General features: G+C 43.1%; 1 protein-coding gene across 4 annotated transcripts in view; it reads right to left on the bottom strand.

Annotated features, from left to right (window-relative positions):
- FRMPD4 (FERM and PDZ domain containing 4) overlaps positions 1 to 18,827 on the bottom strand; it is a 210,177-nt gene that overhangs the window by 74,744 nt on the left and 116,606 nt on the right. For all 4 annotated transcript variants that reach the window (XM_083734128.1, XM_083734125.1, XM_083734126.1 and 1 more), the window contains exon 2: positions 10,597 to 10,710. In XM_083734128.1, coding sequence (XP_083590254.1) covers positions 10,597 to 10,710 — 114 coding nt within the window. The remainder of the gene's footprint in view (positions 1 to 10,596; positions 10,711 to 18,827) is intronic.

The raw sequence follows: 18,827 nt of genomic DNA, 5'->3' as shown, positions 1-18,827 counted from the left end.
CTTCCCCAAAAATGTTACCTCCAGGTTTCTTGGCAAACTGGTCACTGCAAGACTTTTCCATGCATCACACATTATGGCATCCAACGGAATGCTTCTCCCCCAGACTCCCAGCTGCTTTCACCAAATTGGGATCTTTCCCATCTTGGATCATGGCAAGTTTAGAGCTCCAGTCACCCCTTCCTCCTCCTACAGCTGCTGCAACAATCCCTTATGTCTGCCAGCCTTTCTTACATTTTTATCGTTAACACACAGATAGACACACTTGCACCTCAGTTATTTATTCATGGTTTGCATGTTTATATCTGCACACACACACACCACACCCTCTGCATTAGGCCAAGGAGCATCAAAACAGGAGAAACTGTGATATCAGCAGGAAAGGAGACAGCTGGCATACCAGAACACCCAGGAGAGAAACAGTTTTCCAAAACCCCATACCTCATCATCACAGCTCCCTAGATTCTGTTGCTCCTCTCCCTCTATACTGCAGGTATAACTTCAAAAGGCTTCAAAATGTCATGTGCCAGCATTTTTTGTTATTGTTTAGTCATTTAGTCATGTCCGACTCTTCGTGACCCCATGGACCAGAGCATGCCAGGCACTCCTGTCTTCCATTGCCTCCTGCAGTTTGGTCAAACATGCTGGTAGCTTCGAGAACACTATCCAACCATCTCGTCCTCTGTTGTCCCCTTCTCCTTGTGCCCTCCATCTTTCCCAACATCAGGGTCTTTTCCAGGGAGTCTTCTCTTCTCATGAGATGGCCAAAGTATTGGAGCCTCCAGCTTCAGGATCTGTCCTTCCAGTGAGCACTCAGGGCTGATTTCCTTCAGAATGGATAAGTTTGATCTTCTTGCAGTCAATGGGACTCTCAAGAGTCTCCTCCAGCACCATAATTCAAAAGCATCAATTCTTCAGTGACCAACCTTCTTTATGGCCCAGCTCTCACTTCCATACATCACTACTGGGAAAACCATAGCTTTAACTATACAGATCTTTGTCGGCAAGGTGATGTCTCTGCTTTTTAAGATGCTGTCTAGGGTTGTCATTGCTTTTATCCCAAGAGGCAGGTGTATTTTAATTTCATGACTGCTGTCACCATCTGCAGTGATCATGGAGCCCAAGAAAGTAAAATCTCTCACTGCCTCCATTTCTTCCCCTTCTATTTGCCAGAAGGTGATGGGACCAGTGGCCATGTTCTTAAGGTTTTTTTTGATGTTGAGCTTCAGATCGTATTTTGCGCTCTCCTCTTTCACCCTCATTAAAAGGTTCTTTAATTCCTCCTCACTTTCTGCCATCAAAGTTGTGTCATCTGCATATCTGAGGTTGTTGATATTTCTTCCGGCAATCTTAATTCCGGCTTGGGTGTCATCCAGCCCAGCCTTTCCCATGATGAATTCTGAATATAAGTTAAATAAGCGGGGAGACAATTTACAGCCTTGACGTACTCCTTTCCCAATTTTGAACCAATCAGTTGTTACATATCCAGTTCTAACTGTAGTTTCTTGTCCCACATAGAGATTTCTCAGGAGACAGAGGAGATGATCAGGCACTCCCATTTCTTTAAGAACTGGCATTAGGCATGCAGTATTTTGGTACCAGTGAGGTTTGGTCCAAGTAAGAACTGTGCAGGCATGCAGATGCTACATGCATATGGGGAAGAGCAATTCAGATGTAATACCAGATGTGTGGGGGTCACTTACACAGGTAACACTTTTTGGCAGATTCCACCAGGCCTCTCACACATTTAAATAAGCTTTCAGTGACCTGAATGCACAGGCAAACTGACCCTGATGGATACAGTGCTTCATCCTCTTCCGTATGTGCTTAAGAACAATGAAGGCAATAGACTTAACCACACCTCATAGGGCATAAGGCCGTACTCCAAGCAAAACATACAGTTAGCATAATATACAGCAAATTCTTTCTCTCTCTCTCTCTTATACACACACACACACACACACACACACACACACACACACACACACAATATTGGATTCCTCATATGCATTTATTTTCACGATAGGTGGCTTTATTATTCTTCTGAACTATATTGAGGCGCAAACATTATTACTGCATGTTTCCTGCATCCAAAAATGAAACACAAACCTTGATTTTAATTATGGGAAAATGATTAAGCCCTAAGGAAGCACATCTACATTTTTGTCTGCCTTGTTCCTATTTGTAATCCCAGCTAATTACTTCCCTTGTCAGAAAAATATTCTCTGAAGTCCTAAGACACAGGAGAAACACTTCAGTTCCTTTTATTTTATATGAAACAGGTTGGATGAAGTTAGGTGCATTTGTGGCTTATTGACTGACGAAACCCAAAGAGCACTCACTAATAGTTCCTTATCATCCTGGATAATTTATGGGTTAATTGCCAACAAATTAGCTGCTCCTCAAGACTGACCAGAGATATTTTGCCACCTGGAGAAAAGGATAAGATGGTGCCCCTTTCTGCATTCCTCATATTGAAGCCAGCTGGCAGCTTAATCTTATTTCAGCACTGGTAATGGGACAGAACCCTCTCCCTGTATGCCACTCCCCTCTCCATGGGGAGTCCACAGAGCAGGCTTTGAGGGGTCAGGGTGCATCAGAAGAGGAGAGGGTACGTTCTGATGAGCAGACAAAAACCTTTGTACTCGCAGAAGCATTTCATTGAATACTGCCCAATATGGCTTTCATTAAATATTCTAAATCTCCACATTCACTTTGAAGTTATATTCACCCATCTGCATTACTGAATGATCAACAGCTGTATGAGTTTACTGACACCACTGACAAATATTGTTTGAAGTGAGCTGAGGTTATATGAAAGCACTGTGCATCTCTGGAATTTCCCCAGAATTATGTAATGACACAGAACGGAAAGCATCCAAATTTTCTATAAATCATGTTGCTCTGATCTCACCAAGACAGAGGCATCTTCCTAACTGCATCTGTGAGGCTTTTGTTTAACTTTTCTAGCCTGTAAATTTTTAACTATTACCTTGCAGAGATCTGCACAGTAACTGACATGATGTGGGCAAAGTATGTTTAAAGGGTAAAGGGACCCCTGACCGTTAGGTCCAGTCGTGGATGACTCTGGGGTTGCAGCACTCATCTCACTTTACTGGCCGAGGGAGCTGGTGTACAGTTTCTGGGATAGGTGGGCAGCATGACTAAGCCGCTTCTGGCGAACCAGAGCAGCGCATGGAAACGCCGTTTACCTTCCCGCCGGAGTGGTACCTATTTATCTACTTGCACTTTGTGCTACGGGTGCTCACCCCATACGGGAGCTACTTGCACTTTGTGCAACGGGAGCTCACCCCATCGTGGGGATTTGAACCACCGACCTTCTGATTGGCAAGCCCTAGGCTCTGTAGTTTAACCCACAGTGCCACCCGCACTGTTTAGCAATCATATATATATATATATATATATATATATATGCAGGTTTTGGTGTCCTCGGGTGTCTTCCCGTGTAAAAGTTGGGGTGTCTAGGCGACGTTTCGACGAGGTCTCACTCGTCATCTTCAGGCTGGTGCTTTCGGCTTCTTGTTACTGGAACAGAGCGGGATCTCAATGTTTGAGTTCCTATAAATACTGTAGAGGGGGTGTGGTGTCTAGCCTCCAATGTTCTGGGCAGAGAGGAAGTTCCCAGGCTAGTGTGCCTTTTCTTCTTTTGTTCCTTAATTACTTGAGAGATACCTTGAGTGATTTCTTGAGTGATATCCTGAGTACCACTTAGGTGGGTCATTAGGTGTGGATTAGTTGCTAAAGTCTTTGTGTCTTTTTTTTTTTTAAATAATATTTATTAAAGTTTTCCAATTAATTACAAATTAATAAAACATCCAATTTCAAATCTTTTTCCAATTACATCCTTTCAGGACTTCCCCTTCCCTCCCCCCCTTGTATTCCAAATCTCTCAAATAAACAGATAATCTCAACAAGTTCTTCTCCTCACTTCAAACTTGTTATCCTTAACCCAAAATTTTTTTTTTTTTTTATAAAAAAAATTATTTTCCATTCCCCTAAAATCGGCTTAGTCCCTCCACGAGTTCCCCACTTTAGAATACCATGTAAATGTATATAGCCTAAATAAAACATAGTTTACGCCCTTTGGGTTCCACATTTCCCACCCCCCCTTTTCCCGGTTGCGTTCCCAATATTCCTCAATGTCCGATATTTCCACGTCTCTCTAAGTCATAGTCCTTTGCCAGTCCTCTTTAGTTTCGCATGTCCAATCATGAAAGGATTCTGTCTCAAAGAAAGGCCCATTTTTTCCATCCAGATTTTTATATCCAGGAGTGAAAAACTCCAAATTATAATCCTTAAGCTTGTCAAATCTGGATGTCCCAAATGTCCCCACTTTCGACTTAGTCCAATTCTTGTTGTTTTGTTGTTCTTATTGGCCACACTCCTCTTTCTATTTCTTTCTGTCCCTGTTTTCCTGCACAAATGTCCTAATTCCAAAAGTTAGTTCCTTTGCAGAGGCTTGTTGCTCAGAAACAAAACATTACGTCAAGTTCCTTTCATTCCACAACGGATGATTCCATTGTCTTCTTCGGTATACTGGCCTCTGTAGTCATAATAATGTTCCATTTCTGCAGTTTCCCAGGAGATAAAAAATTCTGTTCAAATTTCCAACTAAAACCACTTGTGATATCCCTCGGCTCCTCTAGGTGGATTGCAAAAACTGAGTTCTCTTCCAGATCACATCCATTAGCCCTAGTAACTTTGTAATCCTTATTTAAAGCAATTTGTGTCCAATTTATAACAAATATAACCTGCAAAGTCCTTGTGACATAGTCTCTATCTTGTTTTTCTGCTTTGACAGCTCTTTGACAGCTGTCAAAACTTGCCTTTCTCCTCTCCAAACACCGTCATCGATCGCTCCCGGGGTTCCAGGGGGGGGGGTGTTTTTAAGTCCAAATTTCTACTTTCCTCCTCCAGCTCAATCTCATATTCTTCACTCGTGAGGTTCCAAACTTGCCAAAATGATGTTATTCCGATCTTAGTTATCAAATCCTTTGTTTTGACCCTTCTACAATGGAGGGGGTGGCTGACTTCCTTTTTTGCGCCTCCCCCGCTCGCTCCGAAATTTTTAAAATTTTGTCCCTCTTTTTAGTCCAGATTCCAATTACTTACGGGTTGTTCTTTTAGGTCCAAATTTTCAAAGGAAAAAGCCAGCGCTCTCCGCCGGATGGCATGCGGCTTCGCACGGCAGGGATGGCAGAGGACTCAAAACACCACGCTTCTCCCCGGCACCCGATCCTTAGCCTTTAAAAAGGCTCCTTCACGAGTCGGGAGGGCGCTAACGGTGCCAGCCGAGTCTCCATGTCCACGGCCCCCGTGGCCGTGGTTTTTAAGGGTCCCCGCATCGCCGGTGCGGTAGGACCCAGCCCCTGCCGTGCAGGCTCCCTCCGGAGCTCGGAGGGAGTCCGCCATTCGGCGATGGCGCCGACCCGGAAGTCCCTAAAGTCTTTGTGTCTTGACCTCTTGAACTTTGTGAAGAGTTTTCCTGAGAAGATGGCTGTATTGCACTTAGTTGTGCTTTGGCTTGGCTTCGTGTATAGGGGCGAGCTGTGGTTTTGTGGCTTGTGTCAGCCAGATCTGTGTAGGGATTGCAGGGGGGTGCAGCATCCGGAGGTGCCACCATGGACTGGCTACTGGATGGTGTCAGTAATTCATCTGTGGAGAGGGTCTGGGTTTGGGTCTGGTGTGGTTGATTGGTGTTGGCGTTCTGTGTGCCTCTGGATCTGGTGTCAGTTTTTGTGGGGAGGGCTAATTTCCAGATGTCTGGCAAGCGGGATGTGTCGTCATGCTTGTTCATGTTGTGAGGGTGTTTCTCTATCTCGATGGCTTCCATGATTATTCTCTTGTGGTGATGTTCCGTGTTAAAGAGCAATTTGCCGAAAGCACCAGCCTGAAGATGACGAGTGAGACCTCGTCGAAACGTCGCCTAGACACCCCAACTTTTACACGGGAAGACACCCGAGGACACCAAAACCTGCATTCCTGTACCCGTGAAAATCTACGAAAGCATATATATATATATATATATATATATATATATATATGTGTGTGTGTGTGTGTGCGCGCGCGCGCACTGAAGGTATAAAATATTCTAAGAAAATTACTGCATAGAAAGTTCATTCCTTATTAAGCATGTAGTATTTGTTTGTTTGTTTACAATCAAAGTATTTGCAAAGGATGCACATTCACTTCAAACATCATTCAGAACAACACTGGGTCTTTAAAAGAATTGTACTGCCCATGTAAACAAGCCTCAGGGATATTCAGGATTACAGGTGTTAAGTAACAACTGGGATTATCCCTGATTCTGTGATCAAGACAAAAAGCAGCAAAAATATATAAAAAATTCAAGCAGAATAAACATTTGGGCCTGATATTAGGAAAAGCAGGCAATGTATAATGCATGCCCAATAAAATATATGAAAGCAACACAGCCTCAGAGCTGGAAACTATAAGTAGATGGGAGTCAAAAACCTTGACCTTCTCATTTGTTCACTATTGATCTCGAAGCATAAATTGATGAGTATGTTTGTGAGCCTCTGTGTTGAATACTGTAGGTGTTATTAGTAGTTAGGGAGCATCGCCTACCAGTGACATCCCATTAATAATATAAATGATGGAGTTTGGCTCTCTCAGAGCCAAGGAAAGCTGCATTCACAATAAAGAAAAACAAAACAAAACTCATGTGGTTGCATCTGCTTGGGTAATTGCATGGTTTCTTCAAGGTGCTTAAAGAAATACAAGGCAGACGCAACTAAAGAGCAAAAGGAAGCATTGTAACAAATGCACTACTTTATTACAATTCAGTTCTTTGGGCTATATATGAAATTAAATTCTATCACTGTGAGTCCCAGTGCAGAGAAATGAAGGCTGTTGTGTCTGAGAGTTTCAGTACCCAACATAGAAGCATTTGCGTCCTCATCTGCATGGCTAGAGAATTTAATCCAAATTTTAGACTCATATGAACTGCCATTACTGGTAACAAACCACTGTGCCCTTTTCATAATACTGTTGTGAGTTTGGGGCAGGTGTAGGCTGTATCCCTGAGTCCCTTCTAATTCCTAAACAGCCTCAGTCCAGTATATCTGAAGGAGCGCCTCCACCCCATTGTTCTACCCAGACACTGAGATCCAGCGCTGAGGGCCTTCTGGTGGTTCCCTCGCTGCAAGAAGCCAAGTTACAGGGAACCAGGCAGAGGGCCTTTTCAGTAGTGGCACCTGCCCTGTGGAACGCCCTCCTACCAGATGTCAAAGAGAACAACTACCAGACTTTTAGAAGACATCTGGAGTCAGCCCTGTTTAGGGAAGCTTTTAATGTTTGATGTATTACGGTATTTTAATATTTTGTTGGAAGCCACCCAGATTGGCTAGGGAAGCCCAGCCAGATGGGCGGGGTATAAATTATTATTATTATTATTATTATTATTATTATTATTATTATTATTTATTATTCCTGGATCCAACAAGGGTTCAATTGCTGGAATAGCCAGGCAAGTTTCCATTAAGATAGCAGACAACAAATGGGTGGGGGCCCTTCCCTCACCTGGCTGTTAGTGTGAAGTACAAAGGCCAGAAGGGACGGGGGTGGCGTTGTGAGTTAAACCACAGAGCCTAGGGCTTGCCAATCAGAAGGTTGGCGGTTTGAATCCCCACGATGGGGTGAGCTCCCGTTGCTCAGTCCCAGCTCCTGCCAACCTAGCAGTTCGAAAGCATGTCAAAGTGCAAGTAGATAAATAGGTACCACTCCGGCGGGAAGGTAAACGGCGTTTCCGTGCGCTGCTTTGGTTTGCCAGAAGCAGCTTAGTCATGCTGGCCACATGACCCGGAAGCTGTACGCCGGCTCCCTCAGCCAATAAAGCGAGATGAGCGCCGCAACCCCAGAGTCGACCACAACTGGACCTAATGGTCAGGGGTCTCTTTACCTTTACCTTACAAAGACCAGAGTTGTGTGTGAGAGCTAGAAGCAGGCTGGGCAGCTGAGAGACAGAGCCATGCTTGATTTCTGCTGGAATCCAAGGCTGTGGCCATAGGAGAAACAAGAACTTCTTGGGTCATTAAAGCTGTGAGCCGTTCTACAGTGGGCTTAGGTTGCATATATGTGTAAATAAACAATATATCCTAAAGACACAACAGTCTCTGCTGTTCTTCATGCCGAGGAAACTGAATCCGGGAAAGCACCTGAAACACCTGGAATCTCACACTACTCGGAGACTGGGATGGCATGCAACAATATACTCCTTCTCAGAAGAGGTTTGCAGTCCTTTGGACACTCCCACTAATAGATGGAGCAAAGACAATTTTCAGCCCCTTACACTGGCTTACATACTGTTCTAGAAGGTATTCCAACTCTGGGGAATATTTCTGCGGGGTGAAATTAGCGGCAGAGGGGAGGGAGGTCCAGTGAAAACTACCGGTACCTTTACACGGAAACATGCTGGAAGTGTCCTTCTCATGAGTAGAACCCCATTCATGGGATCCTTGAATACAACCTAGCAGCATCACTAACAGACCCAAGCCTTTTAGACCTATAGAGCGCACTTCACAGTGCAGTGCTACCGCTAAACTCAGGTTACTACAAAACTTATGGCTTTCACCCTGTTGGTCAAAAAAGAGGTAGTGGAAACTGAGACTGCCCCCCTCCCCATAGGCTCAGAGTGCTCTGGGGCAGTGAAGGCTGGTCCATTAGGATGAATGGGACACTGCCCGACCCCCCTCAGCCTCCACCTGCTTGCCTTCTTACTTACACAAGGACAGCAGGAGCTTTTGGCTCTGGTTCCACCCCATTTTGATCTCCTTGCCCTTCTACCCTACCAGTCTCAATGGGCACCACCTACCACTGCTCTGAGGTATAAATAACATTTATATATCCCAATCCTTCTGTTTCTATCTCAAAGCACATTCGGCCCCCCAAAAAAAGAACCCTGGGAATTGTAGCTTGTTGAGGGTTCTGGGCATTGTAATAATAATAATAATAAATTTTTATTTATACCCCGCCCTTCCCAGTTCAGAAAATGGGGCTCAGGGCGGCCAACAACAAATTTAAAACACTTAATTGATGCAACAAAAACCAGCATAAAATATAGTATAAAACGTGAATAACAATAAATTCAGAATTCAAAAATCAATTTAGGGGGGAAATCCATCCAATAAACATTAGATGATCACCAGGGCTAGCTGGCTAAATTAGTCCTATTTGGGCCAGCGAGGAGACCAGGGGAGAATTAGCTGTGGGATCCCAGAGCGGGTAATCTTCATAGAAAGGAGGGGGGGGGGGAGAGAAAGAGGAATAAAAGATCAGGCTAAGTTCAAATTGAAAGCCAGGCGGAATAGCTCTGTCTTACAGGCCCTGTGGAAGGAAGTTAAATCCTGTAGGGACCTGGTCTCATGGGACAGAGCATTCCTCCAAGTCGGGGCCATCATTGAGAAGGCCCTGGCCCTGGTGGAGGATAATCTGACTTCCTTAGGGCCCGGGACCTCTAAACTGTGATTATTCATTGACCTTAAGGTCCTCTGTGGGGCATACCAGGATAGGCGGTCCCGTAAATACGAGGGCCCTAAGCCACAAAGGCTTTGTAGCTGTGTAAGGGGTAAACTACAATGCCCAGGATTCTTTTTTGGGGGGAGGGGGAGGAATGCGCTTTAAATGAGCTTTAAATATATCATGCACATGCAGCCTTAGAGCTCACTCTCAGTGGATTGGTATTAAGGTACGTTTGGGCTTTTGATGCACCTGACAAAGCAGAAGTACAGCAACAAAGCACGTACAGCCCCCCCGCATTTGTATGTCCCTCAATGTACAGCCACTAGGAACAGAAACCTCAAAAAGGAGATGAAACAACACACATTTCTTCCTTTTTTATTGTCCCTGTTGTGGAACACCTTCTTTTTTCCCTTTCAGCTGCATGCTTTGAGTAGAGGCCTCTTTTACATTCAGAGTGCTGAATATATGGCCTTGGCCAATTAACTGTATTTCAGACATTACCTCTGCACCCCGGGACCTTCAAATCAGAAACGCTTATTTGAAAACAAGGAGCACTCAGGCACACAATGAAGACCAGCAAAACTAAAATGTAACATGCTGCATGCTTGGTTAATGAATTCAACAAGCCTACATCTTGTCTGAAGCCTTGCATATTTGCTCAGGAACAACCTGACATAGGCACAATGGACATATCTGAAGAAGTGTACATGCACACGAAAGCTCATACCAAGAACTAACTTAGTTGGTCTTTAAGGTGCTACTGGAAGGAATTTTTTAATTTTGTTTTGACTATGGCAGACCAACACGGCTACCTATCTGTAATAGGAAGAAAAGTTATATTGGTGAGAATGCACTAACTTCAGATGAACAAACTAAAAAAAAAAAAATGTTTGACATGTTTTAAATATCCAGATTTCAAACACTGAGATGCTGTTGTTTTTCACAATACACATGTAAGACTCTTCGTGGAAGATGCTGCATACAGTTCATGTTAACATATAACCTATTGACTAACAAATTTGCAGCTAGAACATAGCATACTTAGGTTTGAACTCTACACTTCAGTCTGCATACAAAACTCATCAAGCAGCAACCTACTTGAAGTAGTCTCTCCCATCTCTGTTTGCCGTCATCTCCCATCCATAGGAAGATCCCTGGTTCAAGGTCCAGGTTCCTGAAGGGGGAGGCCAGCCTGAAGACTTGGTTCTGTGGCTAAAAACAAATGAAAATCATTAGTATTTCAAAATGAGCCTGATCCATTCAATCCAACAGTGACTTTTCTGTATTTCTGAGTGCAAGTGAATTCATGTTAAATCCTATTATGTGTGTGGAATTGTGACATAAGCCAGTAATAATTAATATAACCATAACACACTTTAGGACCTAGTTGTTTAGATGCACTTTGTTGAATAATCATTGGACTCCTTGTTTTATTAAAATCTAGATTTACTTTGATTTTGGCAGACCAAATTGAACTTTCCAACTAGCTTTTCACCTGTGACCTTAAAGAGAGGATGTTTCAAGAAGACTCTTTTGGGAGGTTCATATAACCACCCTTGCATATTAACAATGGAAACTGTGTGAAGGGGCTTTACATACATACCAATGCACATAAACAGGGTTCCTGCATGGAGGATCAGTGTGCACCTACTACCCTTTCACACAGCTGCCAAATGCATGGCTAGTGCATACACCATAAGTGTTAGAGTAGCTGGTATGACCCCCAAGACCCACTCATGGGCGCCTTCAACCATTGGGAAGGTTGTATGAACCTCTTCCATGTTGTGCACACATGATAAGAAATAGACCTAAACTGGATTTGGGGAAATACATAATGCGAAGTAAGGACCACTCAGCTTTCCCCCCAGTCAATGTCGTACTGAGTGCCCTCATGCTTTCCAAGTATTAGTCACCTTAGACCATTTCCTGAAGAATGAAAGGATGAATAATTCATGAATAGATTCATCATAGTACACGCCGTAGGAATACGGTTCCACAAAAGAGCCTTTGCCCTTCAAAAAAGGTGTCATGGTTGCTGAAAATCTCAATGGTGGGGGGAGTGCTCTTGAGCTCAGGTCCCACTGCAGGTTTCCCAGTGGTTGGCCACTGTGAGAACAGGATGCTGGACTAGATGGGCCATTTGCCACATCCAGAACTCTTCCTACGTCCTTATGGCATTGACCCATTTCTAAGGTGCTACTAAAATACATATGGCAAAATCTTAACTGCAGTGTCAATTTAATCTGAATGTGTTCAGTGCAGAAGAAAAGCAGAGAAAGACAAAAAAAAAAACTGAGCCGAACTGGATACCCTCCTGATCATCTTCTTTTTTTAAAAAGAAAAAAGAAAAAAGCAACACAAATTATTTAAACACTAACATAATTTATCTTCACTCTTCACATCCGTAATTATTAGTTACTTTACAGGGATTTATTTTGCGTTTCCCATTGCTGGATATAAACAGTAGCAGGATTATGTTATAATCTCCTTTGAAAGCAATCCTTCAAACGCCAAAGTGCACCACTCAGAGGCTGTAAAATGTGCGCAACAACTCTCTGTGTTGTATGCCAGTGTTTACAATGCTGTTGTATACTTAGAACTAAAAGAAGCAAAATTACTCATGTAGTACCCTAGAAGTCTCCATACACATTAATGGCATAGCTTCTAGGAGAGAGGCTATTGTTGACTGCTTTGCATGCAGAAAATCCCACGCTCGCTCAATTCCTGGTGTTTCCAGGTAGGGCTGGGAGATAATCCTGCATGAAACCCTGGACTGCTGCTGCCAGTCTGTGTTGACAGTACTGAGCTAAATGGGCCAACACAGACTGAGGTCAGTTAAAAGGAAGCATAGCTAAAACTACAGAATTCACCAGCACAAAGATGTAGCGATGACCATCAAGTTGGATGACTTGAAAAGAGAACTAAACAAATTCACGGAGGTCAAGTCTATCAATGGCTTCTAGGCACGATTGCTGCATATTAACTGCACGATCAGAAGCAGTAACCTCTAAGGGCAGTTGTTGTGGTATGTGATTTCTGAACTGGTCTGAGATTTTAAATTAAGGCTGGCATATGCATGAGTTTAAATCAATAAAATCCTAGGTATGTTTACTCAGATGTTTCATTGTGACTGAGGAGTTGGGCACAGCAACCCAAGTCCACTTTTTGCCAGGCTGGGAAAGGGGGCTGGGTTGAATGAAGGTGTCCCTCCATCTAGCTCTTCCAGTTAAACCAGTTTCCTACTGGCTGACAACAACAGACTGATGAAATTCTCAGTCCATCAGTGTGGCAACTCCCCCTACTACCAGCAGTACCCAGCAGAAGGCCCTGAAACGGGGCATTTCAAATTCTGCAAGGACTGAGCCACCTTTCCATCTATTGGATCCTGAGCTAGTCTTACTGCCACTGCACAATGGCATCCAGAACAAAACAGCCCTGATAACTATGCCCGATAGCTCTGTAAAAGCCACACTGGCAGGGAGGGGGAAACTGCATCTTAAGCCTGTTTAGTGCTGAAAGCTAAGAAGCTGACCTTTGTGACAAAGCCGTTTATGACACCATCTGATATAAAGAAGGACTCCAATCTTAGTATACACTGCTCAAAAAGGAGGAGTGAAAATTTAAGGCAAACAAAAATATGGCAGCAGTAAAAGAAAACTCTCTCATCCCGTGAGGTGAGATGCAAAGAAACGGTTAAAGATATAAAACACTGAAAAATGGCATTGTTTCTGTGGCAAACAAGGAGAACTCACTCCTAAATCTGCTTTCATCACATGCTTTGATGTGTTATATTTTCTCCATGTAATCTTCAGGTTTGATCCGACCATTAATATTTACAATCGTATCAATTATGAAATAGATTCAAGCACTCAAAACTATGACAGTAGTAGTGATTGCCACTGAAAATGTTCTTGTATGAAGGAAGAAATAAAAGATATGCTGAAAAGTATGCTGCAGGTGAACAAAAAAAATACATTTCATGTGCATTTAAATTAATACACCTTTAATATGCTTCTCTGTTCTTGTTTGTTTGTTCTTGCTATAACTGCATTTCAGATAAAGATGGCTTTAATATGGACGTACAGATCACCTTATAAAGAAGGAATAACAAACAGCACAACAACATTTACAATGTTCATTCCAGCATCATACACAGCATGGTACAAAGTACTGTCTTTCACAGTTGCTCACATTTTAGCAGATTTTAGCAGCTTGCCCCCCAGAGTTTAGAGATCTTCCCTGAGGAACAAGGATTGATTTCCACTGAAAACATATATGCCAAAGCTGTAGGACAGCAGTTCTCAAACTTTTTGAGACCACTTGGAAATTGTTGAGGGTTTCAGTAGACCACTTAATAAACTTCTTTTTGTTCTACAAATCAAAGCAGTATGCAACACATATTTTAATAAGCAATTTTGACTTTCTAATGTGATGGATATGTTTGTTGTCAGTGTCGGCCTTAACAGTAGGCAGAGCAAAGTGGCTACCTCAAGCAGCAAATCTGAGGGGGGATGGCAGAGAATAATGGCAATATATTAGAGTTGTGTGTGCCGTGTGACCTGATGATATTCCCTAAGCTAGCCTGCTGCCCTCAGGTTGTGGCAGATATCTTCAGAACGGGATATCACTGTATGAAGTTTACAATGCATTTAACTGAAACACTTCTTTGATGTGTCTAGATCCAGCTTGGATTAGGAGGGGAGGACACCATCTTGTCCATGAGTAGACAAACTAAGGCCCGGGGGCCAGATCCGGCCCAATCGCCTGCTAAATCTCGCCCGCGGACAGTCCGGGAATCAGCGTGTTTTTACATGAGTAGAATGTGTCCTTTTATTTAAAATGCATCTCTGGGTTATTTGTGGGGCATAGGAATTCATTCATATTCCCCCCCCCCCAAAAAAAAATATAGTCTGGCCCCCCACAAGGTCTGAGGGACAGTGGACTGCTGAAAAAGTTTGCTGACCCCTGATCTTGTCCTTTGCCTCCGACAAAAAAACTATTTTGGGATTATGGGCTGGCTCTACTTCTGATTCTGAGTAGATTCTGTTCTAAGTAAAATTGATCTTTGTAAGTAAATCAAAGAGCAGGACCAAATGAATATGTTTTTGACTGTTCTGCAAACTTTCATCATACCACCAGTCTGCTGACCACCAGTGGTTCCTGGAGCACAAGTTTAGGACCTATCCTTTAGGGAGGATGGGGGGACACACAAAGTGCTTCCATGTTAGAAAGCTAGTCATCATGACAATCCTTAAGTCCATTCCTGGGGGGCAGGGGGTGGGCGGTGTCACTTTCCCAAGCAACATTCCTTACTTAGGGGTTTCAAATGTAAAGATGAGTTACTGCCTTCTCCCCCAGCAGTTTTTCAACTCCAAATTATCTCCTCTAATGCTGCTTTTATTTAAGAAAATAAGTCATTTGACTCCTTTAATTAATGTACAGCATAGGCAAACTCTGGCCCTCCAGATGTTTGGAACTACAATTCCCATCATCCCTGACCACTGGTCCTGTTGGTTAGGGATGATGGGAATTGTAGTCCCAAACATCTGGAGGGCCGGAGTTTGCCTATGCCTGCTGAAGATATGAAAGCTTCCTAGCTAATATCTATTTCTATGGTGCTCATTGTTTATCACACTGCACAGAGATGCAGGATCCTGTGCTTAAAGAGGTCACCACTACACATGCCTAATGATGCACAAGATGAAGATTTGTTTTTACATCTTTTCACAGTTACTGACAGCACCTAGGAATGGCAAATTGTTGTTTAGATAGTCAATGTTTAGAGACTGTCAGACTGAGTTGTGATTACATTGAATATACAGCGGATGTAAATATGCCTATGTTGACTTCAATTAAAGTTAATTTTCCTTACTGAATTGTTATTAAGCAGGCTAGTTCATGGTTGTTGTTGTTGTTTTAAAAAAGAGATAGTCTTTGAACAAAAGCATTCCCCCCTCCTTTCAAAACATACCAAGCTATCTGCCCCACTTACTTTTCAAAACTATGGTCCTGCTAATAAAAAGAGAAAAGAAGATGATGACGACAAGGGGAGAAAAAATAAGATCTACTCTAATTATACAACACATACACACAGCTGTAACATCTTGCCATTGCTCTGCGCCAGCACCCCCTTGAATTTGCTGCCTGAGGCAGCCACTTCACTCCGTCTAATGATAGGGCTGGCCCTGACATACTGAGTAATTCAGAGTCCGTCTGTCCCCAAATTGCTTCTCAAATTCTTCCCCATTTAGTGCTGAGTTATCCCACTTTGCTGATAATATTAGGGACCGATAAGAGCAGTATCCTTATGAAAATGAGCAAGCTTCTTGTTTTTGACCTGCTCTGAAATGGGAGCTTGAACATGCTCTAGAAGTGGGGGTTCCCCCCTTACTTTCCTTGGGAGTTAAGAATTTCAGAAATAAAAAGTATTCTCCCTGCTACTGATATCCGAAAAAGATTTTCTAGCTATTTTCTTGGTAGCATATTGACTAGAAAACAGGAGTTGTTACATGATGGATATACATACTGTAGGAAAGCATTCATCTTATGAAGCTTAGGAAAGCTTATGACAAACTGCAAATGTTTATCAGCTTGTACTGCTGTGACATAGGTTTCTTGGAAATCATAGGCTTTTTTAAAAAAAAAAAAGGTACTAAGAGTTTAAAAAACAACTCTCATTTTTTAAAGCCCCTTGTCATAAACACAAGTCCCAAGATTCTTAATGGACTCAACACAGAGTCTAATAGACCCTCAGATCCCCTTATGAAACTACAGTTCTTATAAAAATAATAATAATTTATTATTTATACCCCACCCATCTGGCTGAGTTTCCCCAGCCACTCTGGGCGGCTTCCAATCAAGTGTTAAAGTGTTAAAAACAATACAGCATTAAATATTAAAAACTTCCCTAAACTGGGTTGCCTTCAGATGTCTTTTAAAAGTAAGATAATTGCTTATTGCCTTCACATCTGAAGTGGTTCCACAGGGCGGGCACCACTACCGAGAAGGCCCTCTGTCTGGTTCCCGGTAACCTCACTTCTCGCAATGAGGGAACTGCCAGAAGGGCCTTGGCGTTGGATCTCAGTGTCCGGGCTCAATGATGGGGGTGGAGACGCTCCTTCAGGTATACAGGACCGAGGCCGTTTAGGGCTTTAAAGGTCAGCACCAACACTTTGAATTGTGCTCGGAAACGTACTGGGAGCCAATCTCTCCCAGTCACCAGTCTAGCTGCCGCATTCTGGATTAATTGCAGTTTCCGGGTCACCTTCAAAGGTAGCCCCACATAGAGCGCATTGCAGTAGTCCAAGGGGGTGATAACTAGAGCATGCACCACTCTGGCAAGACAGTCTGCAGGCAGGTAGGGTCTCAGCCTGCATACCAAATGGAGCTGGTAGACAGCCGCCCTGGACACAGAATTAACCTGTGCCTCCCTGGATAGCTGAGAGTCCAAAATGACTCCCAGGCTGCGCACCTGGTCCTTCAGGGGCACAGTTACCCCATTCAGGACCAGGGAGTCCCCCACACCTGCCCACCCCCTGTCCCCTAAGAACAGTACTTCTGTCTTGTCAGGATTCAACCTCAATCTGTTAGCCGCCATCCATCCTCCAACTGCCTCCAGGTTCCCTGGCTAAAGGAAAATACGGATAATCTGTAAGTCTGTAATATCATTAACCCCTCAGGTGCCAAAGCACTTTTTATTCAGAAGTTCTTGTAAGGAAAGGAAATATTATTTATAGAGTTCAAAAATTCAAATGCTTTTTTAAAAACAAAAACAAACAAACAAACAAAAATGCAGTTAAAATCATACTTCACCTCTGAGGCAGTCTTTTGACACCCTTATTTGTTGTTTAGCTGAGAATGTAGAAGAAAATATTGTAGGGGGAGTGGAGGGCTAAAATCAGTATGTGACAAATGGGTACTGCAGAAACTGCCCTATTTTCAAGCTGAAGGGAAAAGCTTTGAATGATGCACCATAAGGAGTATTAATCTTAAACAGCTCATTCTCTTTTCCTTTTGAGGAATGGGAAAGTTAGCAGGCTCTTTTCACCTCTGCAGGAAGAACTACAAGCTAAAATATTCCTTTAGGCACCCAAACAGGTCATTTTCACTTTTACATATAGCAGAATGATTTAATGTACAAAGCCAGGGATACATTTGCTTTGTTATTGTTTCCAGCACTGTAAGAACTTAGGGAGGAATGTGAGGGAAGAAATGGAAGCTCTCAGACCAACTAAATATATAAGGTGCCCGGAGCTCCTGTAAATCTACACAAGGTGGAGAATGCATAAGGCAGGTCAGGTTGAGAAGGAAAAAGACAAAACCATTTTTATTTACTTTTTCTTGGAAAAACGACCTTGTAATAAATTTTGAGTGGGGCAGGGGAATGAAGCGAAATGTGGAGGGCTTCAGAATTGGCTGCTATCTCAGGCTGTCCTGTGGTGATTTTGATTTAAACAAAATAATTGTGCTTATTAAATGAGTCACTACTGTGGAGCTATGAGCTTTTACTGATTGCCGCTGATGATCTGCTGGGAAGCTACGTTGTTTATTTATTTGTTAATTTACTGAGCTGGGCATAACTCTTTGAACCTGGAAGGCATTATATAAATGCTAAGTGTTATTTTGTATTTAGAACTTGCGCAGAACCTCTGGAGTGCTCAAAGTGATTTTGGGTACATTATTTCAGCTGTTCTCTTACCACCTCCCTGTAAGGTAGGCCTGCATTATTATTCCCATACCACAGAATATTAGCCTTCCCCAACCTTGTGTTTCAAGAGGCCACACATCCTATCTCAGCCAGGCTGGCTGGGGAATTAAAAGAACTGGAGTAAAACAACATGTGAGGAACGCTGCCATTGTGACTGCTTTGTACTGAAAGATCTCTCAGCTATAATTTGGGCACAACACTACAGGGTTGTTGTTGTTTTTTTGTCTTATGCAATTTCCGGATATCATGTATCACCAGAGGAGGGGGGAAATGATTTCATAATAGACTTCCATCAGTCTAAACCAATGAGCCTTCACAACAGAGGCCAGATGTTCCAACCAGTGAACTATATCGGGGGGAACCTGTGGCGCAATGGGTCAGTGTAACTGGCTGTTAACCAGAAGGTTGTTGGTTTGAGCCTACCCAGGAACAGCTGCGGGCAGGATTTCTGCACTGCTAGGGGTTGCTCTAGATGATCCTTGGGGTGCCTTCCAGCTCTACAATTGTATGATTCTGTTTCGCAGACTGAATCTTATTTCTGCCATGGTCACTTGGAGCACAGTTCTTCAATCTTGGTTCCCCATTTGCTGTTAAACTACAACTTCCACCATCCCAGGCCAGC

Source organism: Podarcis gaigeae (assembly GCF_964106915.1).
Source record: "Podarcis gaigeae genome assembly, chromosome: 4".
Taxonomy (NCBI): domain Eukaryota; kingdom Metazoa; phylum Chordata; class Lepidosauria; order Squamata; family Lacertidae; genus Podarcis; species Podarcis gaigeae.
The sequence above is the reverse complement of the archived record's forward strand: the minus strand, read 5'-3'. Positions and strand labels throughout refer to the sequence as shown.